Consider the following 20,000-nt stretch of genomic DNA (forward strand, 5'->3'; position numbering starts at 1 on the left):
CTCCCTCTTAGTTGTGTGACCTTTGGGCAAGTTACTTCTCTCTGTGCCTCAGTGTCCTCATCTGTAATATGGGATGATTTGGGTACTTATCACATAAGGTGGTTGTGAGGATTAATTGCGTTGGTTCATGTAACTCAATGATATGTCACATGTAATATACAGGGAGTGAGCACTCCATAAATGCTAGTTATTATTATTATTAATATTAGTAGTAGTAGTAACATTACCTGTGTGAGTGAAGCACGTTGGGTCCTTCTGGTTGGGGGAACCGGAGGGCAATGATAGGTCTACATGGGCTGGGTGGAGGACGACCCTGAAAATCAGGCTAGAGAGTTTGAGGGGGGCTACTGGGTGTGGGTAGAGGACACTGGGGCCAAGGTTTCTGTTGGAAGATCTTGGCAATCCAGGAAAAAGAAGACCGTCAGCGGGAGTGGGGTTAGTCGCAGAGAGAAGCAACCATGGTGAGGACAGGAAGTGCCCAGCCGTTGAGTCAGTGGTTGGCACCATCTTACCTGGAGGGCAAAGCCGGGACCAAATAATAGCCCCAGTTGGGCACCTTGTTTGACTCCCACAACACCACGTGAGGTAGAAATAGCCTCTCTTGTTATTCTCACTGAAGGGGTGAGAAAATTGGGAGCTGGCTTGCTGGTGCCTTAAGGTCACAGGGCTAATGGCAGAAGCAGGATCAAACCCGGGGCTGACTGTAGAGCCTGAGCCTCTCCGGCTCCCTCTCTATTATAGATCTCCGAGAGCCACACAGGCTCAGCCTGGGTTTGGGCACAAAGGCCATCCTTTGGGGACAAAGGCCAGCTCACCCAGCACACAGGTGAGCAGTCTTGCAGCACCTTCTCAGTCGGGTCTGGCTGGTTTGAGAGCCATTCCCCAAGTCCGTCAGGCCACAGGGGCAGCGAGGCAGGCAGAAGATTTATCTTGGTGGTCCAGTCCCATCGGCCCCGGAGGCTCATCCTTTGGTTTTGGGGCCCAGTCGCTCCCTGGTGAGCTCAGGTTTCCCTGGGTCAGGCGATCCTGGATGGTCTTGGGTCTTGTAAGCCATCTGAAGTGACTTTATGGGGCTGCTGTGTTCTCAGGGCCCATAAAACACATGGAGTCTGAGGCTCTCAGAGTTTCCCTGTCTTCCCGGCCCAGGGCCAAAGTGAGAGAAGCGAACAGCTTCAGAAGTGGCACTTGGTGGGGCTGCTCCCCATGCTGGCGCCTAAGCCAGGGGCACAGGGGGTGTCCACGGCAGCCAGGCCCAGGGTGGGCATCTTCCAGGCAACTTGTCAGCCCTCAAAGTCCCCAGAGCATCCCTTTCCTTTTTTAAAAAAAATAAATTTATTTATTTTATTTTTGGCTGAGTTGGGTCTTTGTTGCTGCACACGGGCTTTCTCTAGTTGCGGCAAGCGGGGGCTAGTCTTCATTGCGGTCTGCGGGCTTCTCATTGTGGTGGCTTCTCTTGTACAGCACGGGCTCTAGGTGCACGGGCTTCAGTAGTTGTGGCACCGGGCTCAGTAGCTGTGACTCGCGGGCTCTAGAGCGCAAGCTCAGTAGTTGTGGCGCACGGGCTTAGTTGCTCCGCAGCATGTGGGAATCTTGCTGGAACAGGGATCGAACCCGTGTCCCCTGCACTGGCAGGCGGATTCTTAACCACTGTGCTACCAAGGAAGTCCCCATCCCTTTCTTAAGAACTTTTTGTGGTTTGTTTTGATTTTGTAAAATAGTTTATAGTCTCATTTCACAGAAGATGAAACTGAGGTTCAGAGAGGTGAAGGGACTTGAATAATGAGGTGGCTCTGGGAAGATGAGGATGAGAACGGGCCTATTCTGGGGGCCACTTCCCACCCCACCCCCAGCTATAGTGGGAGATTCTTGTACCTAAGAAACTGTACCCAAAGCTGAGTTGTGGGTTTTTTTCCCCACTGTATATAAATGGAATAATGTAAACATGTTTTTATGTTGCAAAGTGTGTGCAGGGAAATAGGAATTGTTTTGGCCTCAGAACAGCCCTGAGAGCCTACAGGGCAGGTGAGGGCCCTGAGGGGTCGAGACTTACAGGAAGCCACACAGTGAGCTGGTGGCAGGCTGGCTGGGCCGTTCAGACAAGGAGGCTGTCTGGCGTGGAGGCCTCAAGCTCTCAGCAGGCCCCCGCCTCTTCCGGACCTTCAGAGGGGTCACCTTTCAGCCGGCTGGGTCTCCAGCCTGCCAGCACTTTCCTCCTCCTCATGGGAACTGGCTCTTGTCCCCAGCAGCAAGGTGGAAAGAATCTCAGAAACAGAGACACCAATTCCTCAAGAGCCAGAACCCTGGCTCTAGCAGTCCTGACCACGGGCCCTTCACAGAGTGACTTTCCCGCCCTCCCCTGATGGGGAGCTCACTCCTCCCGGGGCAGCGCCCTCGTGTGGGACCGCTCTTCTGGGAGAAGGTCCTTGCAGACACTGGTTCAGACGTTTACCTCTCTGTGCCGCCTATCTGTTGGCCCTCACTTTGCCCACTGGGACCCCACTCACTCATTCATTCGTTCATTTATTCAGCAAATACTTTTTTTCCCAATATTTATGTATTTATTTGGCTGTGCCTGGTCTTAGGTGCCACACGCGGGATCTTCGATCTTCGTTGCAGGATCTTTAGTTGTGGCACGTGGGATCTAGTTCCCTGGCCAGGGATCGAACCTGGGCCCCCTGCTTTGGGAACATGGAATCTTAGCCACTGGACCACCAGGTAAGTCCTTCAGCAAATACTTATGAGCCTAGTGTGGGTAGCGCCTGTGTCTGCCATCCCCTCTGCCCAGTCGGCCCCTCTGGGATATGAGCACCCCGACCGGGCCCTCTTGAGGCTGCCCCCAGTGTCAACGGTCAGTTCTCTCTCTGCCCCACCTTCTTGCCCCCTGGCTGCACCTCTGAACAGTTATCAAAGGCCCAGAGGAAGCTGCAGGCGAAGCACAGGCCAGGGCGCTAGGCGGGATGTGAGGGCCTGGGTTACAGGTGCTGCTCTGCTCCTGCTCCCTGCATCCCTCTGTGGGGCATGTATGTGTCTCTTCTGTATAACGGGTGATCCAAAGCAGATGGTCTTGAGGGGTCATCCTCTCTCCCCGGCCCTCGAAGCTCGGCACAAAGGCCACCTCTAGCCCTCTAATGCCCCCAGTTCAGATTCTTCCAGCTCCTTCTCTGGGAGTGGCTACCTCCTCTTAGCATTGTCTGTGTGTGAGGCTAACCTACCCTGGCAGAGCCCTGCAGGTTTATCTTGAACCTCCAGCCCCAACACCAGGTTGGGCAGAGGAGGGTTTGGTTCACATGGATGTGCACTGAGAGCTGGGTGGCCCTGGCAGGGCAACAGCGCACACTTTAGGAGTACATGGTGAGGCTCGAACCCTGACCACAGTACATGCCTTCTCTGTGACCTTGAGCAAATTTTAACCTCCCCGGGCCTCAGTTTCTCCACCTGTAAAATGGGAATAGTACTCAGAGAGAGTGTTAAGTAATATAAATATGTCTCATTATTGTAGGCACTCAATAAATGGCTGGTATTGTATTATTTCACTTTTCCCATTTAGGGCCAGATGTATCTATGTGCCCATAGAATGTAACTATTCAACTCACCTGGCATTGGCTTGGTACCCACTCTGTGTCCATCCTGTCACATTGGGCTCCTAACCATGTACACCAAGCCTCAAGGACTCCATGCAGGCTGCGTGGCCAGTGGCAGACAGGCCTTGGAATGCCCTGTTGTTGGATGCTGGCAGCCGCATGGGCAAGCTTCGGGGGACCAGGCTGCCTGCCAAGCCTGGGCAGGCTTGATTGCCTCCACTCACCCTCCCGGCCTGTCCCAATTAAAAGGTTCTGCCCCACTGGACTTGGAGCCCCCGGGGCTGAGGAACTCGTGGGAGAGGGGAGGCCCAGCTTAGGACAGGCTCTGCATGCAGAGGCCCCCTCCCTTTCCAAGTCAGTTCAGTTCATTCTCCAGCCCTTTCCTGAGCACGTATTATTCCTGTTTTAGAGACGAGGCTCAGAGAGGGAAAGTTATTTGCCCATAGTTTCTTTTTTTTTTTTTTTTTTTTAATATTTACTTATTTGGCTGCACCGGGTCTTAGTTGCCGTACACGGGATCTTTGTTGCCACCTGCGGGATTTTTTTACAGTATGTGGGATCTAGTTCTCTGACCAGGGATTGAACCTGGACCCCCTGCATTGGGAGCGTGGAGTCGTAACCGCTGGACCACCAGGGAAGTCCCTGCCCATAGTTTCATAGTTGGCAGGCTGTGGAGGCAAGATTCGAACCTGGGTGTGTGTCAATCCAGAGCCCGAGCGTGCTCTGACACACACCCTGTGCGACGGGTTGTGACACAGGCCATCCTTTCCTCCCTCCCCTCCTTCTATCCATAATCTTGTAGTGAGAACTTGCCCTGTCTGAGGAGAGTGCTAGATGGGTACACACGGCCCCTGCTCATCATCCAGTGGGGAAAGCAGACAGGGAGCTGATAATTATCCCATGAGGGAGGGAGGGAAGGAACGAGAATTGTGAAGAGGGCTGGGCTGGGCAAGAGGACATGTGTTTGGAGGATCCTTCATTCAACACACTTTTGTTAAACCTTTAGATGAATTTATTTCTAGCCCACCTCATTTCAAAAGGAGGTGGACTACAGACATACAGAATTTAACCAGTTTTTAAAGGAACAAGGGACCAAAAGGGAAGAAAAAAATACAAGGATGCAAGGGGTGAGGTCAACTCACAAAATGCCTGCTGGGAGCGTCTCTCTACTTACCAAGCACGAGCCTGGAGCACAGCTCTGTGCTTCCTACGGTGCACAGGAGGGAGGGGCACACCAGTGCTTTTCCATCCTGTTTCTCACATTGCAACACATTTTCCAGATGAACGCTTGTGTAGAAGCCCAGCCAATACATCCAACAAAAGGGAAGGTGCTCTGGTTGAAGGAAGGTGAGGGGGTCTTAGAACCCTAACCCCTCAGCCTTCCCTCCATCCTCTTGGCTGCTCCTGGGGCCCCTCTGAGGGTCCCGAGGGCTCAGTTTAACACCACCAAGCTACACTCTTCTCTATCCATCAGGTGAAAAGTGAAGGAAGCTAGGGGCGGTGTCCCAGCTGTGGCGGACACTGAGCCCGAGACAGATCCCTCCTGTGGGCTCGAGGACCTCATCCTTGCCAGGCTTGTGCTGGGCACTGGGGACCCAAAGGAGTCACACACGTCTTTGCCTGGGAGCCTCCCTTCTGGTGGGAGAGACAGATGTGTGATAGGGACATTGGCTGGCTGTGCCAGCATTGACATTGCATCTGCCCTGATATCTGCTGCCATGTATCTGTTTATAATTGCAACATGGGTAGGGGGCGTTGGGTTCAATGGTGGGAGGAGGGGGAAGACCTTGACTGGCCTCCTGGCTAGAGCAAGAGGACCAAGTCAGAAATTTCCAGCACTAGTGAGCACTTACTATGTGCTAGGCAGGGCCTGATCCAGTTTTCAGGGACCCAAAACGTGTACGATTTGGGGAGCCCTCTTTAAGAAGAAAATACCAAAAGAAATACAAAACCAAGTACAAAAGTAAATAATCAGAATGAGAAAAGAAGTCACAATTAATTACAAATTTTTTAAAGTGGCTGAATACCACAAACACCAACAAATTCAGAAAAGTAATACAATCTTTTTTAAAAATTAAGTGTCAGAAATAACTTCATAACACATTTTTCTTGTAATTTTGGACTACGTACTCTTTCTTTGCCTCCTCATAATAACAGTTGGGATACATAAAATAAGCAACTTTAGACACAAAGGTACTTGCTGGTTGTATACTGCTACAGATGGTGCCCTACAAACACAGAACTTCTAATCAGTTCTATTCCACATGATTCCCAGCAAGAAAAAAAAGATGCATTTATAATTTCTAATTATTCAGGCCACAGTGCCATTACTGACAGGAGAGAGTTTCTATTTTGATAAGGCCCAAATTCTTTGCCTACAGTTTGGCACAACTGATGCTTGAAAGAATATTCCACAGACTAACCTCCAGGTGCATTCATGTCACACCTTGTTTCTCTCCCACCATCCACATGCTTCCAGGGCCGGTTGCAGTTCCAACGCTGAATGAGTCTGCACAGTGCACAGCAGGGTTCTTCATGCTGGAAGCTGTTCCTGTACTAGGACGGCTAACAATAACTATACCCGTAAGTGACTGCAAAGCATATACATATACACCACTAATCCCCCAGTACAGTAAGTATATCCTCAACTCAACCTCCCATTAGCCAGATCCCTAAATGCCTCAGCCACTCAACACCACTCAACAGGAAAGGAAGACGGAGGGGGATTCAGGGAGAAAAAGTGCTATCAACCGTTTGTGGCTAAAATACTTCTCACAAAATTTTATAAAAATATATGACCATGAGAACACATTTTGAGAGTATCTTCCAGAGAAGAGACAAGTGTAAGCAAAGGGCCCCTAAACGCAGATTTCATTACCTTCCAGGTAAGTCTGCCTCAGTGCAGGCACTGTTCTCATCACTTTGCCTGTCTTGTCTCAGGGAATCTCATAACTACCCTGTGAGGCAGGTTTTTTGTTTTTTGTTTTTTGTTTTTTTTTAATAAATTTATTTATTTATTTTTGGCTGTGTTGGGTCTTCGTTTCTGTGCGAGGGCTTTCTCCAGTTGCGGCGAGCGGGGGCCACTCTTCATCGCGGTGCGCGGGCCTCTCACTGTCGTGGCCTCTCTTGTTGCGGAGCACAGGCTCCAGACGCGCAGGCTCAGTAGTTGTGGCTCACGGGCTTAGTTGCTCCGCGGCTCACGGGCTTAGTTGCTCCGCGGCATGTGGGATCTTCCCAGACCAGGGCTCGAACCCGTGTCCCCTGCATTGGCAGGCAGATTCTCAACCACTGTGCCACCAGGGAAGCCCGGCAGGTTTTTTAATGATGAGGAAACTGAGGCCCAGAGAGATCATACAATGGGGGACAGAGCTGAACTCAGAACCATGTGACCCCAAAGCCTGTGCTTATAGCTTTGCTCCCCAGAAGCTGATGGGACTATTGTCAAGAGATGGATGGATAGATGGATGGATGGATGGATGGATGGGTAGATGGAGGGATGGATGGTGGGTGGGTTGATGGATGGATGGTGTGTGGGTGGATGGTTGGAGGGATGAACTCCTGACTTATCCTCTGATGCATTGGGTACCCAGGTGCTTTTCCTCCTAGACATAAATGACCCAAAGGAAAGACTGAGTCTGATGCTTCCTTGGTCCAAAGAGCTCAGCACAGGGCAGGGCACAGAGGAGGAACTTAGAAAAGGGCCAGGCTGGAGACAGAGGGATGAGGAGACTCAAGTTCCTATCCTCAGGAACTCAGCAACTCAGTACGGAAAGAAGCCACAGACTGGGCAGAGGTGGTGTGTCAGAGAGCCGTGCCTCCTGGGTACTAGTGCGGGGTTCTGCTGAGAGGTAGCACTCAGGACAGGTCCTTCTCCCCTTAGGCCATAATGCAGCCTGCAGGGGATCCTTGCATGGGACTGGGGGCTGGACAAGTTGACCTCTCAGGTCCCCAAGTCCTGCAAACCCAACCTTGTCCACTCCTCTGCTCCAAGGCCTTGCCAGGCTTCCCTCTGGAGTTTTTCAAGGTGTCTAGGGAATGAGATGTCCACCCAGGTGGTCCATTCCAAGGTTCAAGAGCTGGAACGGACAATGCCAGATTGCTCCAAGCCAAGCTCAGTTCCGCTTGAGACATTTTATGGGCCCAGCCTGGGTAAACACAAGCCCCATTAATGCGCCGGGGGTTCCACCTCTGCTGCTGTCGGTCTCACCTCCCACAGCCACAGGCGCTGGAGCGTGAGGCCCAAGGGCAGCTTGGAGAAGACATGGCAAGGGCAGAAATGGCTGCCTAACAAGGACCCTCAGACACTTTCCGGTCTCCAATCACAGATCGGGGACTGAAGTTTTGGGGAGTGGAGGGAACAGGGACCCACTGAGGCAGAGCCAGAGCTCAAACCTTAACTCAAACCACACAGCCCACTGTATACCCCACGACCCCAGGCCCTGCGCCCAACCGGAGATGGGGATGGTGCTTTCCGAAACATCAGTAGAGACACATGATCTGCCAATAGCTGAGTTCTTATGGTGACAACTGGAAAGAAACTGTGAAATCAGAACCGCCTAGAAAACTCCAGGACTCTGCTCCCTTGGCTCATTTATCACCCGATTCCTCCACTCACTCCACACAGTTTTTTCTTTTTTTGGCCACGCCATGCAGCATGTGGGATCTTAGTTCCCCGACTAGGGATCAAACCCAGGCCCGCTGCAGTGGAAGCTCAGAGTCTTAACCACTGGACTGCCAGGGAAGTCCCTCCACACACCTTTCCTGATGCCAGCTCCACTCCAGGCCCTGAGGTGGGGCTGGGGACCCCAAGATGAGTCAGACCTGGCCTTTGTCCAGGATGAGGTCACAGTCTGGTGGGGAGACAGGTGTGGACACAGGCAATGACAATGACAAACCGGGGTGCTCAGTGCTGGGACACAGGGAAGCTCAGGGGCTGTGGAAGCCCCGAGGAGGGGCCCTTAACACAACCTGGGGTCAGGGAGTTCCGTGGGAGGATGGGGAGATGAAGCCTGGCCTGAATTTTGAAGATGAGTTCTCAGGCAGCTGAGCTATGAGAAGGCCCTTACGGCAGAGGGAACAGCATGTGCAAAATGACAGTCCTTTAGAGGGTACAGCACGGTTGGGGAAGAGGGCCTGGCACATGTTAAGCACTCAGTGACTATCTCTTGAGTGAATGTTAAGAAGTTTGGTGCTACTATAGTTAAAAATTCTGTATTGTATATTTGAAAGTGGCTAAGAGAGTAGATCTTAAAAGTTCTGATCACTTTGTTTGCATGGCATTTCTTATAGAAGTACTGCTTCTATAATAATAAAGGTTTACATAATTAACTTGCATTTTGTTTGTGAAAACAGTGTTGAAAATTCTTTTCTAAAAATCTGTTCCCAAAATATGCCATTTTTACCTAGTATTATTTCAATTAGACTGTAGTATGTGCAGTATTTAGTATAAGATTGAATAAAGCATAACAGGTAACCTTTATGAAACCCTTAAAAAAAAAAAAAAGTTCTGATCACAAGAAAAAAAATTTTGTAACAGTATATGGTGACAGATGTTAACTAGGCTTATTGTGGTGATCATTTCACAGTATATACAAATAGTGAATCATTATGTACACCTGAAACTAATATACTGTTATATGCCAATTATATCTCAATATAAAAAAAGGAAAAAAATGGATAAAAGCTGTGTCCATTGATACGCTATGAGGAAAAAAAAGTTTGGTGGAGCTAGAGCGTGGGTGGTCTGGGGCAGCTGAGGGGGCTGGGTGGTGGTGTTGTTTTCACGAAAACTCGTTACTGAAGTATAGCATGATACAGGAAAGTGCACAAATCATAAATACAGGGCTCAGCAAATTATCAAAAGTGAACACACCTGAGTAACCACCAAGCAGGTCCAGAAACAGGACAGCGCCCTGTGCCCTGTCCCGGCAGGACCTCCTTCCAGGGTGACCGATATCCTGCCCTCTGTCACTGCAGGTTTATTTTGTCTGTGTTGGGGCTTCTTAGCGCAGTGTGTACCCATTTGTGTCTGGCTGCTCTTGTTCAACACAGAACAAGTAGCGGTCACCCACGATGCTGCACGTAGCCCCAGCGGCTTGTCCCCTCGCGTGGCTGCATGATATTCCATAGTGTGAACAGACCACAGTTTATTTACTGTTTCTACTGCAGGTGGGCATGTGGTAGCGTCAGTTTGGGGCTATTAGGAGTAGTGCTGTGTGAATATTCTAGTCCTTTGTGTGGGATGTATCTAGTGGTGCCAGCACTAGGGCCCATTATGTGCTTCTCTTCCCAACTCTGCATTCGGTGACATCACCTTGGTACATAGTTCCAAACGGACCGCGGGGAAATATTTACACCATAGGAATTAGCAAATGCTACAAATTGGGGCTTTTTAAAAAGAGCTGGCTGGTCAACATTTACCAGCACATCACTGGGTCCATCCCCAGTGCTGGCTCACAGGAGCCGTAACTCACAATATTCATCCTGAATGGCAACACTGTTTTCCAAGGTGCTTGTGCCAGTTCCTGCTCCTCCAGCAGCGAGTGAGAGTTACGGGTACTCCCACCTTCACCATGGAGAGGTTTTCAAGAGGTGGAGCCACCAGGCCTCATGGACAGACTCACTGTGGGGAGGGAGGGAGAGGCAGGATATTTGGGGAATGGCCGAACTCTGGCTGGGCTTCGGGAGGGTAGGATCACCCTGCCGAGAGAGAGAGAACCCGGGGAGAGCGGGGCTGAGGGTGGGTGGTGAGGTTTTGGAGGGGTTGGGTCTGCAGGGCCTGCGGGATGTCCAGGGGTTGTTAGACTTTTCATCAGCCCCCTGGACTCCATGCCGGTGCGGCCACCCTGCCACCGATTCCTCTGCAGATCTCCCCCTCCTTTCTCACCCTCCTCTTCCGCCTCAGCTGGCATTGTGGGGACACCTACGGTGAACCTGGGTTCAGTGCCCCTCCTGCCCCAGCCGCTCTGAACCACAATCTACTGAGACAAGTTCCCGCTCCTCTCTGGACCTCAGAGCTCCCTTCTGTCCAATGGGAGGCCTGGGCTGCGGGGCCTCCTGGAGGGAGTGAGAAGCGGACTCCAGGCTCCCACCTCCGGGGGTTCTGGGCAACCTCACCCACTTGGGAAACCCTTCAGTACTTCCTGGAGTGAATTGTTCCCTCAGCCCCGAGTATTTGTCGCCTTGTAGCCTGCTCGTTAACTAAGGACTGTGTAGGTTGTACAGGGGACAAGCCCCCCTGAGGAGACCTGGCGGCATCTGCTCACCGCCTCTGCTCCTCCACACAGCCCAGCCCTGTGCCATCGGCACTCAGGGACAAGGTCCCGGGATTTGTCCTGGCCACACAGCCCTGTGAGTGGCCAAGTCAGGATGCAAACCCAGATGTGGGGTTACAGGATCTGGCTTTTCTCAATACCTCAGGGTTCCCATCCAGACTGACAAAGTCTTAGGGCAGGGCCAGGGCATGCCCACCTGACACCCCGGTGCCCAGCCCAGGCCCTGGCATGGAAAAGATGCTTGGTGAGAGTCTACTGAATAAAAGAACACTCTGCACCGGTCCCAGTCCTCTGTGCAGGGCTGGACACTTGGGAGGCCTGGGGTCGAGGCTGGGGACGGGCTGAGTGTGTATGCCTGTGGGGGTGTATATGAGCCGGGATGGGGGACGGGAGGGGGTGGTAGGGAGAGGAGAGAAGGGGGACACATCCCTGACCAGCTGGCCGGTGGAGAGAGGCGCACACACTATTCTGAGACCATGGCCCATTTCACCCGGGCAGTTCTCTGCGAAGCCAGGAAGTGGTTTGTATTTTCAGAAGGAAACGAGTGGGTTTTGTTCATGGGGAGCAGACAGCTCTGGGAAATGGCTCCAAGGGAAACAGGCCACGGGGGGAGGCCAGAGCCAGGCAGGTGTCGACCAGTGGGGTGACAAATGGGCTGACTGAGCTGACCGTGTCCCTTTCCTGACGCTGTTGAGAGATGCCTCCTCCGAGGGGGTTCTCTGTCTCAGAGCCTCCAAAAGGTGCATGTGGGCCAAACAGGAAGGGGAAGGGGGCCCAGGCTCCTTTCACCACCTCAGGGACCCCCACAAATCAGGCCAGCAAGGGCAGGGTGAGGCCCACTCACCGGCTGGAGGTCATTTGGAGATGGGTGTGTTCCTTCTGTCACCCCACTCATCCGTCCTCCTTCCCCCATCCAACCACAGTCAACACCACACCCAACTGAGACCCCCTAGCTGGGAGTGGGGAACTCGGAGACAGAGGCAGCCTCAGGCCCTGCCTTCAAGAGTCTCCAGACCTCATTCGGGGAGGAGAGACTGACTGGTAGACAGCTAATGAACGACACAGGGGTGTCCTGAGGCAGGGGTGGCCAACCCTGCCTGGAGGTCAGCAACAGCTTCAGCTTCAGGGAGAGGGTACCATCTGAGCTGGGTCTTGGTGGGAATAGGAGGATGTCACAGAAGAAGGTGGGGACGTGGCCCTCCAGGCAGTGTGGGTGGAAAGCCTCAGGCCTCAGGGAGAACTAGGGGCAGGTGAGGGGCAGGAGGGTGGCCGTATGGCCCTGGGCTGGCCTGGGTTCAGTCCCGCCTCTGCCCGAGTCTCTTTGTGAGGCCCACCAGGAGGGCCCTGCCCCGTCCAGCCCGTGGAGGCTGAGAGGGGCTCTGGAAACATCCCTGAGCAAGGGCCTAGGAGTGTGAGGCTCAGCTCCCCGCTCTGCCTAACTCGCTCTGTGGCCCAAGCTGTACTGCTCTCTGCCCCGATGGGACTTACGCCCTGGCGGGGAGCCATCACCTAACCTCACAAATGGCCACTACGGAGATGACTCTGCAGGGAGAGACGGGAGGAAGGACGGAAGGCACCCTGAGGGTCAGGAAGGGCTGTTCTGGGGAAAGGATGGTCTTTAAAGCTAAGACCTGATGAACAGTGACTAGTCAGCAGGTGAGGGGAGGGCGGCCCAGGTGGAGGGAAAGCTTGCGGAGGCTGAACGAGAAGAAGCAGGCAGAGCAATTTCAAGGCCAGCGCAGCTGGAGAGCAGAGCCTGGGGAGAGGGACCAGAGGCGAGGCGCCATCCTAGGCAGCGTCGGAATCACTGGAGGGTCTCCGTGACTGTGCATCTTCGCAGCCAGTGCCCAGCTGGGCACGAGGGTGACCGGTCAGTGAGCAGGCCCCAGCCCTGCCCCAAGGCTTCGCCAGCCTGGATGGGACACTGAGGCTTGGAAAAGAGACTTAAAAAAATTCACCTGGACTCCTGGGTAGAGCATCCTGCAGGGGCAGAGGGACAAGTGAGGAGGATTTTGCAGGTCCAGGTGAGGGGTGGGGATGAGATTGCCCAGGAGGAGAAGTGCCAGGAGAGTATAGGAGAGGCTCAGCCCAGAGCCTGAGAAGCTCCCATGAATTCTTCTTATTTCCTCCCTTATTTAAGCTCCCTTATTCCCTCCATAGTGGGACTTGGGCTGGGCCCCTGCCCCTCCTCGGGCCTCCAGTCTCACCCCTTCCAACTCATCTGCTGCCAGCAGCCAATCACATCTGTCCAGCCGCTCCCCAGTGCCTGAGCCTGTCCCATCCCCCCCCCCCCGTTTCGATCCAGCCTCCACTGCCTCCCCAGACCTCCCCCTTCTCCCAGCCCTTCCACTGTGTGCACCTCAGCCCTTCCTGTGGCTTCAGGCTTTGGGGCGTTGCTTGTGTTTTCCCACCGAGAGGCAGGACCCCTCACCCCTTGTCTGCCTGAAGAGTCGTACTCACCACTCAAAATCCAGCTCAGCACCACCTCCTCTGAGAAGCCTTCTTTGATCATCCCCTTCCCCGACAGAGTTAAGTCCCCTCCTCCGGGCAGCTCCTGGCCTCCCACATGCTCAGATCATTGTGTTTCAGAGGGTGTCACATGCCTGTCTTCCCAACAGACCTCCCAACTCTCCTTCCTTCCCTGCAGGGAGGAACCTGAGGGCAGCTCCAGGAGAGGAGCTCAGCAGGAGGGCTGAATCGTAAAGCAGAGAATGTCTCTGTCAGCCAGGATTCCGGTCAAGGAGGTGTGCTGGAGCGGGTATGTGTCCTGGGTTGGGGGGGGGGGGGTGGTGTGTACTGTGCTAGGTCCATGGGGCTCAATGAAGAGATGGGGAGGTCGACGTGGGAGAGGTCAGGGTGGGATGGGCAGGGCCAGCAAGTCTCTGGGGAGACAAATGCTGTAGAGGGGAAAAGGATGCTAGGCAGGGGGACAGCGTGGGGAAAGGCACAGGGCAGGACCGCATGGACGGTCTGTGATGGGGAGCAAAGAGTGGCAGGAGGTGACACGGGTGAGGGGTACTTTTGGAAGGCCCCTTAGGGATGGCTGTTCCCCTTTTCGCTCACCGGACCAGGCCCTGAGCTGGCTGGGGTGTCTACATAGCTCATCCAAACCACACAGCCACCCGTGAGGTAGGTGCTGGTACCATCCCCATTTGATGAAGGAGAAAACTGAGGCATACAGAGGCCTTACCACCTGCACAGGTCAAAGCCAGGATCAGGGCCTGGAGGCATCTGACTGCGAAGCCCAAGCTTGGGACCACCGCACCCTGCTGTCTCTCACAGGCTTTATTTCTGTAAATCTCAGGGAAACTGAGTTCCCAAGAGGGCAGTGGTTTCACTGGGGCTGCCCGAGCTCTGGGCCTGGGTTGAGCTCAACCATCCCAGCCTGGCTTCCCTAGCTGCACCCTCCACAGCACGGGCCCCTCCTCAGCACCCCTGGAAGAACTTCAGAAGCAGCTGAGCTGGTAAAGCCTGAGGGTCGTGGGAGGGGCATGCGGCCTGGCACCTCTGTCAAGAGGATCCCAGTTCCAGTGGCCTCTTTGAAGGAGGCTGAGGGCAGAGGTAGGGGCTATGGAATCCTTGGAATGAGCGTTTTCTCCAGAGCTCCAGACTGGGAGCAGGATCCCAGGTAGAAGGGCTCTGAGAACAATGGGGGCCTGGGTGGGGGGCAGCTTCTGGGACAGACAGGGCAGGGCAGGGAGGGGCAGGGCTGGGCATGAGCTGGGCAGAGCCCTCAGGGTGCGGGTGGCTCAGATGAAACCACAGACCAGACAGGGAGCAGCCTCCCTTCTTCAGGTCCCAATGCGTGCCAGGCACATGTAGCACCTGCGCCCCAGGGGAGGCTTGGTGATGACATGGCTCCTTGGCCAGTATACTTAGAACACCCAGAAATGCTCTCACCTACATAGTCTCCCCAGGCCCTTGGCAGCCTGTGGGATGGGCCTGATGATGATCATCACACTACTTTACAGACTGAGAAACTAAGGCTCAGAGACGCACGAATTACCCACAGTCACTCAGTATCTTGGGGACACACACCCCTGATTCAGTCACACCCAGGAGTCCCAGACTTCAGGGTGATCCTGGGAGCACAGGGCAAAGGACAAAGACTCAGATGTTGGACTTCCCTGGTGGCGCAGTGGTGAAGAATCCACCTGCCAATGCAGGGGACATGGATTTGAGCCCTGGTCCGGGAAGATCCCACATGCCGCGGAGCAGCTAAGCCCGTGCGCCACAACTACTGAGCCCACATGCTCCAGGGCTCGTGCTCCGCCACAAGAGAAGCCACCTCAATGAGAAGCCCGCGCACCACAGCGAAGAGTAGCCCCCGCTCGCCACAATTAGAGAAAGCCCCTGCTCAGCAACGAAGACCCAACGCAGCCAAAAATAAATAATTATTAAAATTAATAGTTAATTTAATAATGAATGATTAAAATAATTAATTAATTAATTTTTAAAAACACTCAGATGTTGCCAACACAGCATGACAGAGCTGGAAGCCCAGGAATCCTGGGAACCCAGAGTAGGGAAGGCTCAAGGGAGGCTGCCTGGGAGAAATATCATTGATCCCAGCCTTGAAGCATGGAGATGAGTTCCGGGGAGATCAGGGGAGGAGGCGCTGGTGGGCAGGAGGCTCTGGGTGTCAGAGAGGGATGGGACAGGGGCTGTGTCAGCCTCCAGCTGAGGCAGAAGCCCTCAGCCCAGGGCACCCCAACCCCAAACCGGCCAAGTTGTCTTGGGGTAGCTGGTGACTGTCCCTGCCCCAGGCCGCCCCAGGTGGACTGCCCTAGACTAAGCCCCGCCCCCCACCCCAGGGCTGCATCGGGCTCCAGGCACTGCAGCTACTGAACCCCAGCACCACTCTTGCCTCTGCCCTGCGGTGGGAGACCCCAGGGCCCAGCAAGGCCCCCATCCAGTGGAGTGGGCACCTCTTCTGTGACCATCCTAGCACTTCTGTCAAGGCTCTGGAATCTCTCCCACGCCCGCCACACTCTCCAGGCCCACTGCCCCTGGTCTCTCCCTCGTTTCCTGGCTCTGTGCTGTGCCCTCTGCGCTGTGGACACGGGGCTCCTTCCTAGAACAAATGTGTCCTGTGCAGCGGCCTCCCTGACACCAGGTCTCAGCCCAGCATTCAAGGCCCTCTCAGTCTACTCCAAATGCCCACTCTAGCCCCTTCTTCTCCCACTTCTGTGCCCAGCCCATCTTGGTCCCTGAGCCGTACCAGGGACAGGCTGGGGCCCAAGTGGGCCAGGTCTCCTCCGGCTCTGAGCACTTCCCGTGCTGTTTTCTCTGCCTGGAGTTGGTCCTTCAGCAAACAGCTCTCAGTACCTCCCCCGTGCCAGGCACCTGCCAGAGACCTGCCCTTGAGGAGCCCTTTTTGTTGCGTGGGGGTGAGGTCTGCACACTCTGGAGGGGGTGAGGCAGGTGCAGGGAGACAGGGACTGTGGGGGGACGACGTGGCAAAGTCCAGATGAGGGACATAAAGGAACAGGCCACAGACGTGGGGCTGGAGTGATCTGCAGAGACCTGAACGGGCGGCCCTAACTCTCCGCCTCAGCCTGTTCCCAGCACAGGGCCCTGCAAACATCAACCCTCAGCCTCTGTCAGGATCACCCATCTTGGAGAATTAGTCAGAAAGAAATCCTTCATCTACGGGTGGGAACCGTAATGTCCAGAGAGGGCTGGGGACCTCCAAGCTCCCTCCAGAGACAGGGGTCTTCCTAGTCCAGCCCAGCTCAGCCCAGCCCCCTCTGATGCACTGGTGCCCATCCTGGGGGGAGGCTGGAGGCACAATTAGCTGAGACCAGCCCTGGGCTGGGGCTTTCCCCATGGATATCCACATATGGAACAGGCAGGCACAAGGGCAAGTGGCCCCCACTGGCACACCCCACTCCCGCCATGCCACGCAGTCCCACCGTGCTCTTTCCCAGCTGCGATCTCTGGCGGCAGGACGGAGCAGGCCATGTTATTATTTTCCTGGCTCACCTGACTGTTCTGATGGCCCCTATAATCACACGGTGGTGCCCCTGCCATCCGGTCAGGGAGCCAGGGGACCTCTTATCTGAGCAGAGCATACCTCTGCCCCCATCTGAGCCCTGCCAGGACAGACGCAAGAGTGCCCTGAGGTTACGTATCAACAACAATGACAGTAAGAAAACAGAGAGGGCACCCCCCCATCCCACCAAGGGCATTCACACACATTGTCTCTCTGGACACTTCTGCCGCTCAAAGCGTCAGCAGGCAGAAACTGAGGCTCTGAGAGGGTACGGGGCTTGCCAAGGCCACCTCACAGGTCCCAGGGCCCGAGACCCGCGCCTGGCACCCTTTCCTCTGCACCCAGCCCAGATGCTGAGCAGGGGAGGCTCCATGCCGGGGCCTCGGTCCCACTGCTGAAGACCTGGCTGGCCCTCCTTCCTGCCTCTCCTTCCCTGGGCGCGGCTGGAAGCTAGCTGCGGGCAGGAGGCCAGGTCCTCACCCGTCCCCGGATGCGCAGCAAGCTGTGGGAGTTCCTCTCTGAGTCTTGGACTCTTGGCTGCTCTGCGGACGCCTCCCCAGCCATGGCCTCCCACACCCGGGCCCTCATCTCTCCACAGGGACGCGAGGCCGCCCAGTCTCTCCCTGTCGAGAGTGGGAGAGTGGGGGGAGTGGACAGAGTCTCTGCCCACAGGACCAGTGGGAAACCCAGGACACCACTTCTGAATTGTTCTAAGGTGGTAGGTAGTTCTGGGCCAGACGAGTGACCCGGGTGGCAAGCTGCAAGGGGCAAACTGCTACAGGATGGACAGGGTCCTGCAGCATGGCCCGCAGGCCCCAGAGTCCCTTGTCACAGGCTGGCTTTGCACCGCGGCAAGTTCCACCAGCTCCCAGTCTCGGGATCCTTGTCTCTAAAGGGATGGTAATAGCAGCACCTACTTCGTGACCTTGCCTTGAGCATCCAGTGTGAGGGCTTGTCAAGCACTTAACAAGTGGCTGGCACTTACTAGATGCTTACTAGATGTAGCTACTTATGTTATGAATATTTTTAAACAAGTAGTAAACAGGCCAGCTTCACTCAGGTGCAGCCCCAGAGATGAAGGCTGGGCCTGATTTAGAGACAGGGGTGAGTTCCTCTCTACTGAACACCCGCTGCATATCCATCATCACCTCTGGTCCGATGACCTTGTAGGGGAGGAGAACCTCGGAGAGGGGGAGTGTCCTGGCTGAGGCTGAACAGATTTGCGGGGTGGAATGGGGATTCTATGGGACCCTTTGTCCAGCACACAGCACAGCCACAGCCCTTCCCCAGGCGGACACTGATGTGTCCTGTTCCCTCCGGCCCCTTGTGCTCAGCACCCTTGGGGTCTCTGGATATCCAGGCTTTCCCAGGGGCTGCTGGTGCCCTTCCCTCTGATCTGGAGCTGTCTTCTCATGCCCAGCTCTTCCCTGCTCAGACGCAGCTGTGGAGCTGTCATCCTGGCCTTCGATGACATCTTCACTCGTACCCTGTTGTTTAAGGGTCCCATCTGGCCCGGTCTTCTCCCTCAGTCTTTGAACTTGACTGGGGTTGGAGGTGGGTCACATACTGTCTGGGCCTCCCCACAGGTGTGAATTTTTGGGCAATTCCTTCCCCAGCCACTGCTCCCTGTTTCACCTCCTACGCACGCAGACACCTGCTGAGTGGCTTCAGTGACAATGCATTCCCTTGGTCAGCAAATATTTGCCGCCTGTGGCTCAGCACATCTGCGGGCCACCCAGGATGGGGGCAGAGGGGAGGGTGGCCACGAGCCAACAGTGTGAGGCTGCAAAGGATGCCAGTATCCTCTGGCTCCATCACCGAGAGGCGTAGGGACCAGGACCACAGGAGGGGATGTCCTGCTCTGGAAAACTGCCCCCTCTGGGCTCCGCGGACAGACCGGAGCTTGTTCAGAGGAGACAAAATGTTGGATCGGTCCTCAAGTGTATCCTGCGAATGTGGCTGAGACGGCAGGGGTGCCCACCTGGAGAAGGGCAGGCTTGGAGGTGAGGGTGGGAGGCCACCCTTGCCAGCTCTCTCTCTCTCTGGATGAACTGGGACTCCCTAGCATGTCATATCACAGCTCCACGTGATAAATGACATTCTCCTGGATGGAGCCAGCTCACAGGGGGAAGGGGCCCTGGGAGGCTGACCTCCCTCCATGGAAGGCATGCAAGGCGATGGATGTGAATTCCTGCCTCAGGGTATTGAATCCTCACAGTTGGTGAGTCCCACGGGGCAGCTGGTTGTAGGGAAAGCACTGCAAGGGAGCCTAACACGTGGCCTCCAGGTCTGGCACCATCATGGACTGTGGGATTGGACATAGGTCCCCCGTCCTGCTGAGCTTCAGTTTCCTGATCTGTAACGTGGGTGTGCTCATGTTTACCTCTAATGGCCGTGGGACAGTCTATGAGATGGGGCATAGCACACAGTAGGTGCTCTGGAATGCCTACTCTGCCCCACAGAAAAGCTGGTACGTGAAAATGTCATCATTCCTGCTTTATAAAACTCTTAGGTTTGATGATCTGTTTTAGGATGCCCAGCCGCTGGGCCAGGCTCTCCCTCCAGAGGACACTGCCGCTGGTGCTCCCTGACTGAGGGACACGGAAGCTGTGTGCTGCAGATGGGCGGGGCCTCCCTGGGGATGGGCAGCAGTTCTGCACTGGGGGTGCCTGGAAGCTTACTCTCTCCTCAGAAGGAAGTTGCAACCTGTCAGATGAATGCAGAGCGGGGGGTGGATGAGCACCCCTTCCCCCCACACCTCTTCCCTGATTCCCCACCCCTGCCCCTGCTGAAGCCCGTCTCCCACCTGACCACTGCCTGCTCCAGAGCCTTCTGTGGCTCCCCAGTGCCCACAGCATTTTTCTGAATCTATAGGACGCAGCTGTCTCCTGGGCCTGGCCTCCCTCTCCATCCTCACTCTGGCCACACCCAGCTCCATGTCTTCCGGGCCCCTCCTGGTCCTTGCTCTTGTTGCTCCCTTCACTTGCAATGCCCTTTGCACCCCATCTCAGCCTGTTAAAAAATCCCATCACCAGAGACTGGAGAAGGCTTGAAATAGGCACTGTGGATAGAGGGGAAATGAGTTAACTAGGTCAATGCGTTTGGAGTTTGAGTCATTGTTGACTGTTCGGAGTGTGGTATGAAACTAGT

General features: G+C 54.8%; 1 protein-coding gene across 20 annotated transcripts in view; it reads left to right on the forward strand.

The window, feature by feature from the left end:
• THAP12 (THAP domain containing 12) overlaps window positions 1-20,000 on the forward strand; it is a 100,766-nt gene that overhangs the window by 65,796 nt on the left and 14,970 nt on the right. For 13 of the 20 annotated variants that reach the window (XR_014268150.1, XR_014268151.1, XR_014268152.1 and 10 more), the window contains one exon: window positions 2,583-2,715. The exons of 2 other annotated variants lie outside the window; for them this stretch is intronic. Coding sequence is in view for 2 of the 18 variants with exons in the window: in XM_082477823.1 (XP_082333949.1) it covers window positions 2,583-2,715 (133 nt within the window). In the remaining 16 variants the exon portion in view is untranslated. Of the gene's footprint in view, window positions 1-2,582; window positions 2,716-6,060; window positions 6,165-13,502; window positions 13,614-20,000 lie in introns of those variants that run through there. 5 more of the 20 variants (XR_014268159.1, XR_014268160.1, XR_014268163.1 and 2 more) reach the window with 4 other exon arrangements.

The sequence above is a fragment of the Balaenoptera physalus genome (genome assembly GCF_965194825.1).
Source record: "Balaenoptera physalus genome assembly, chromosome: 10".
Classification (NCBI taxonomy): Eukaryota; Metazoa; Chordata; class Mammalia; order Artiodactyla; family Balaenopteridae; genus Balaenoptera; species Balaenoptera physalus.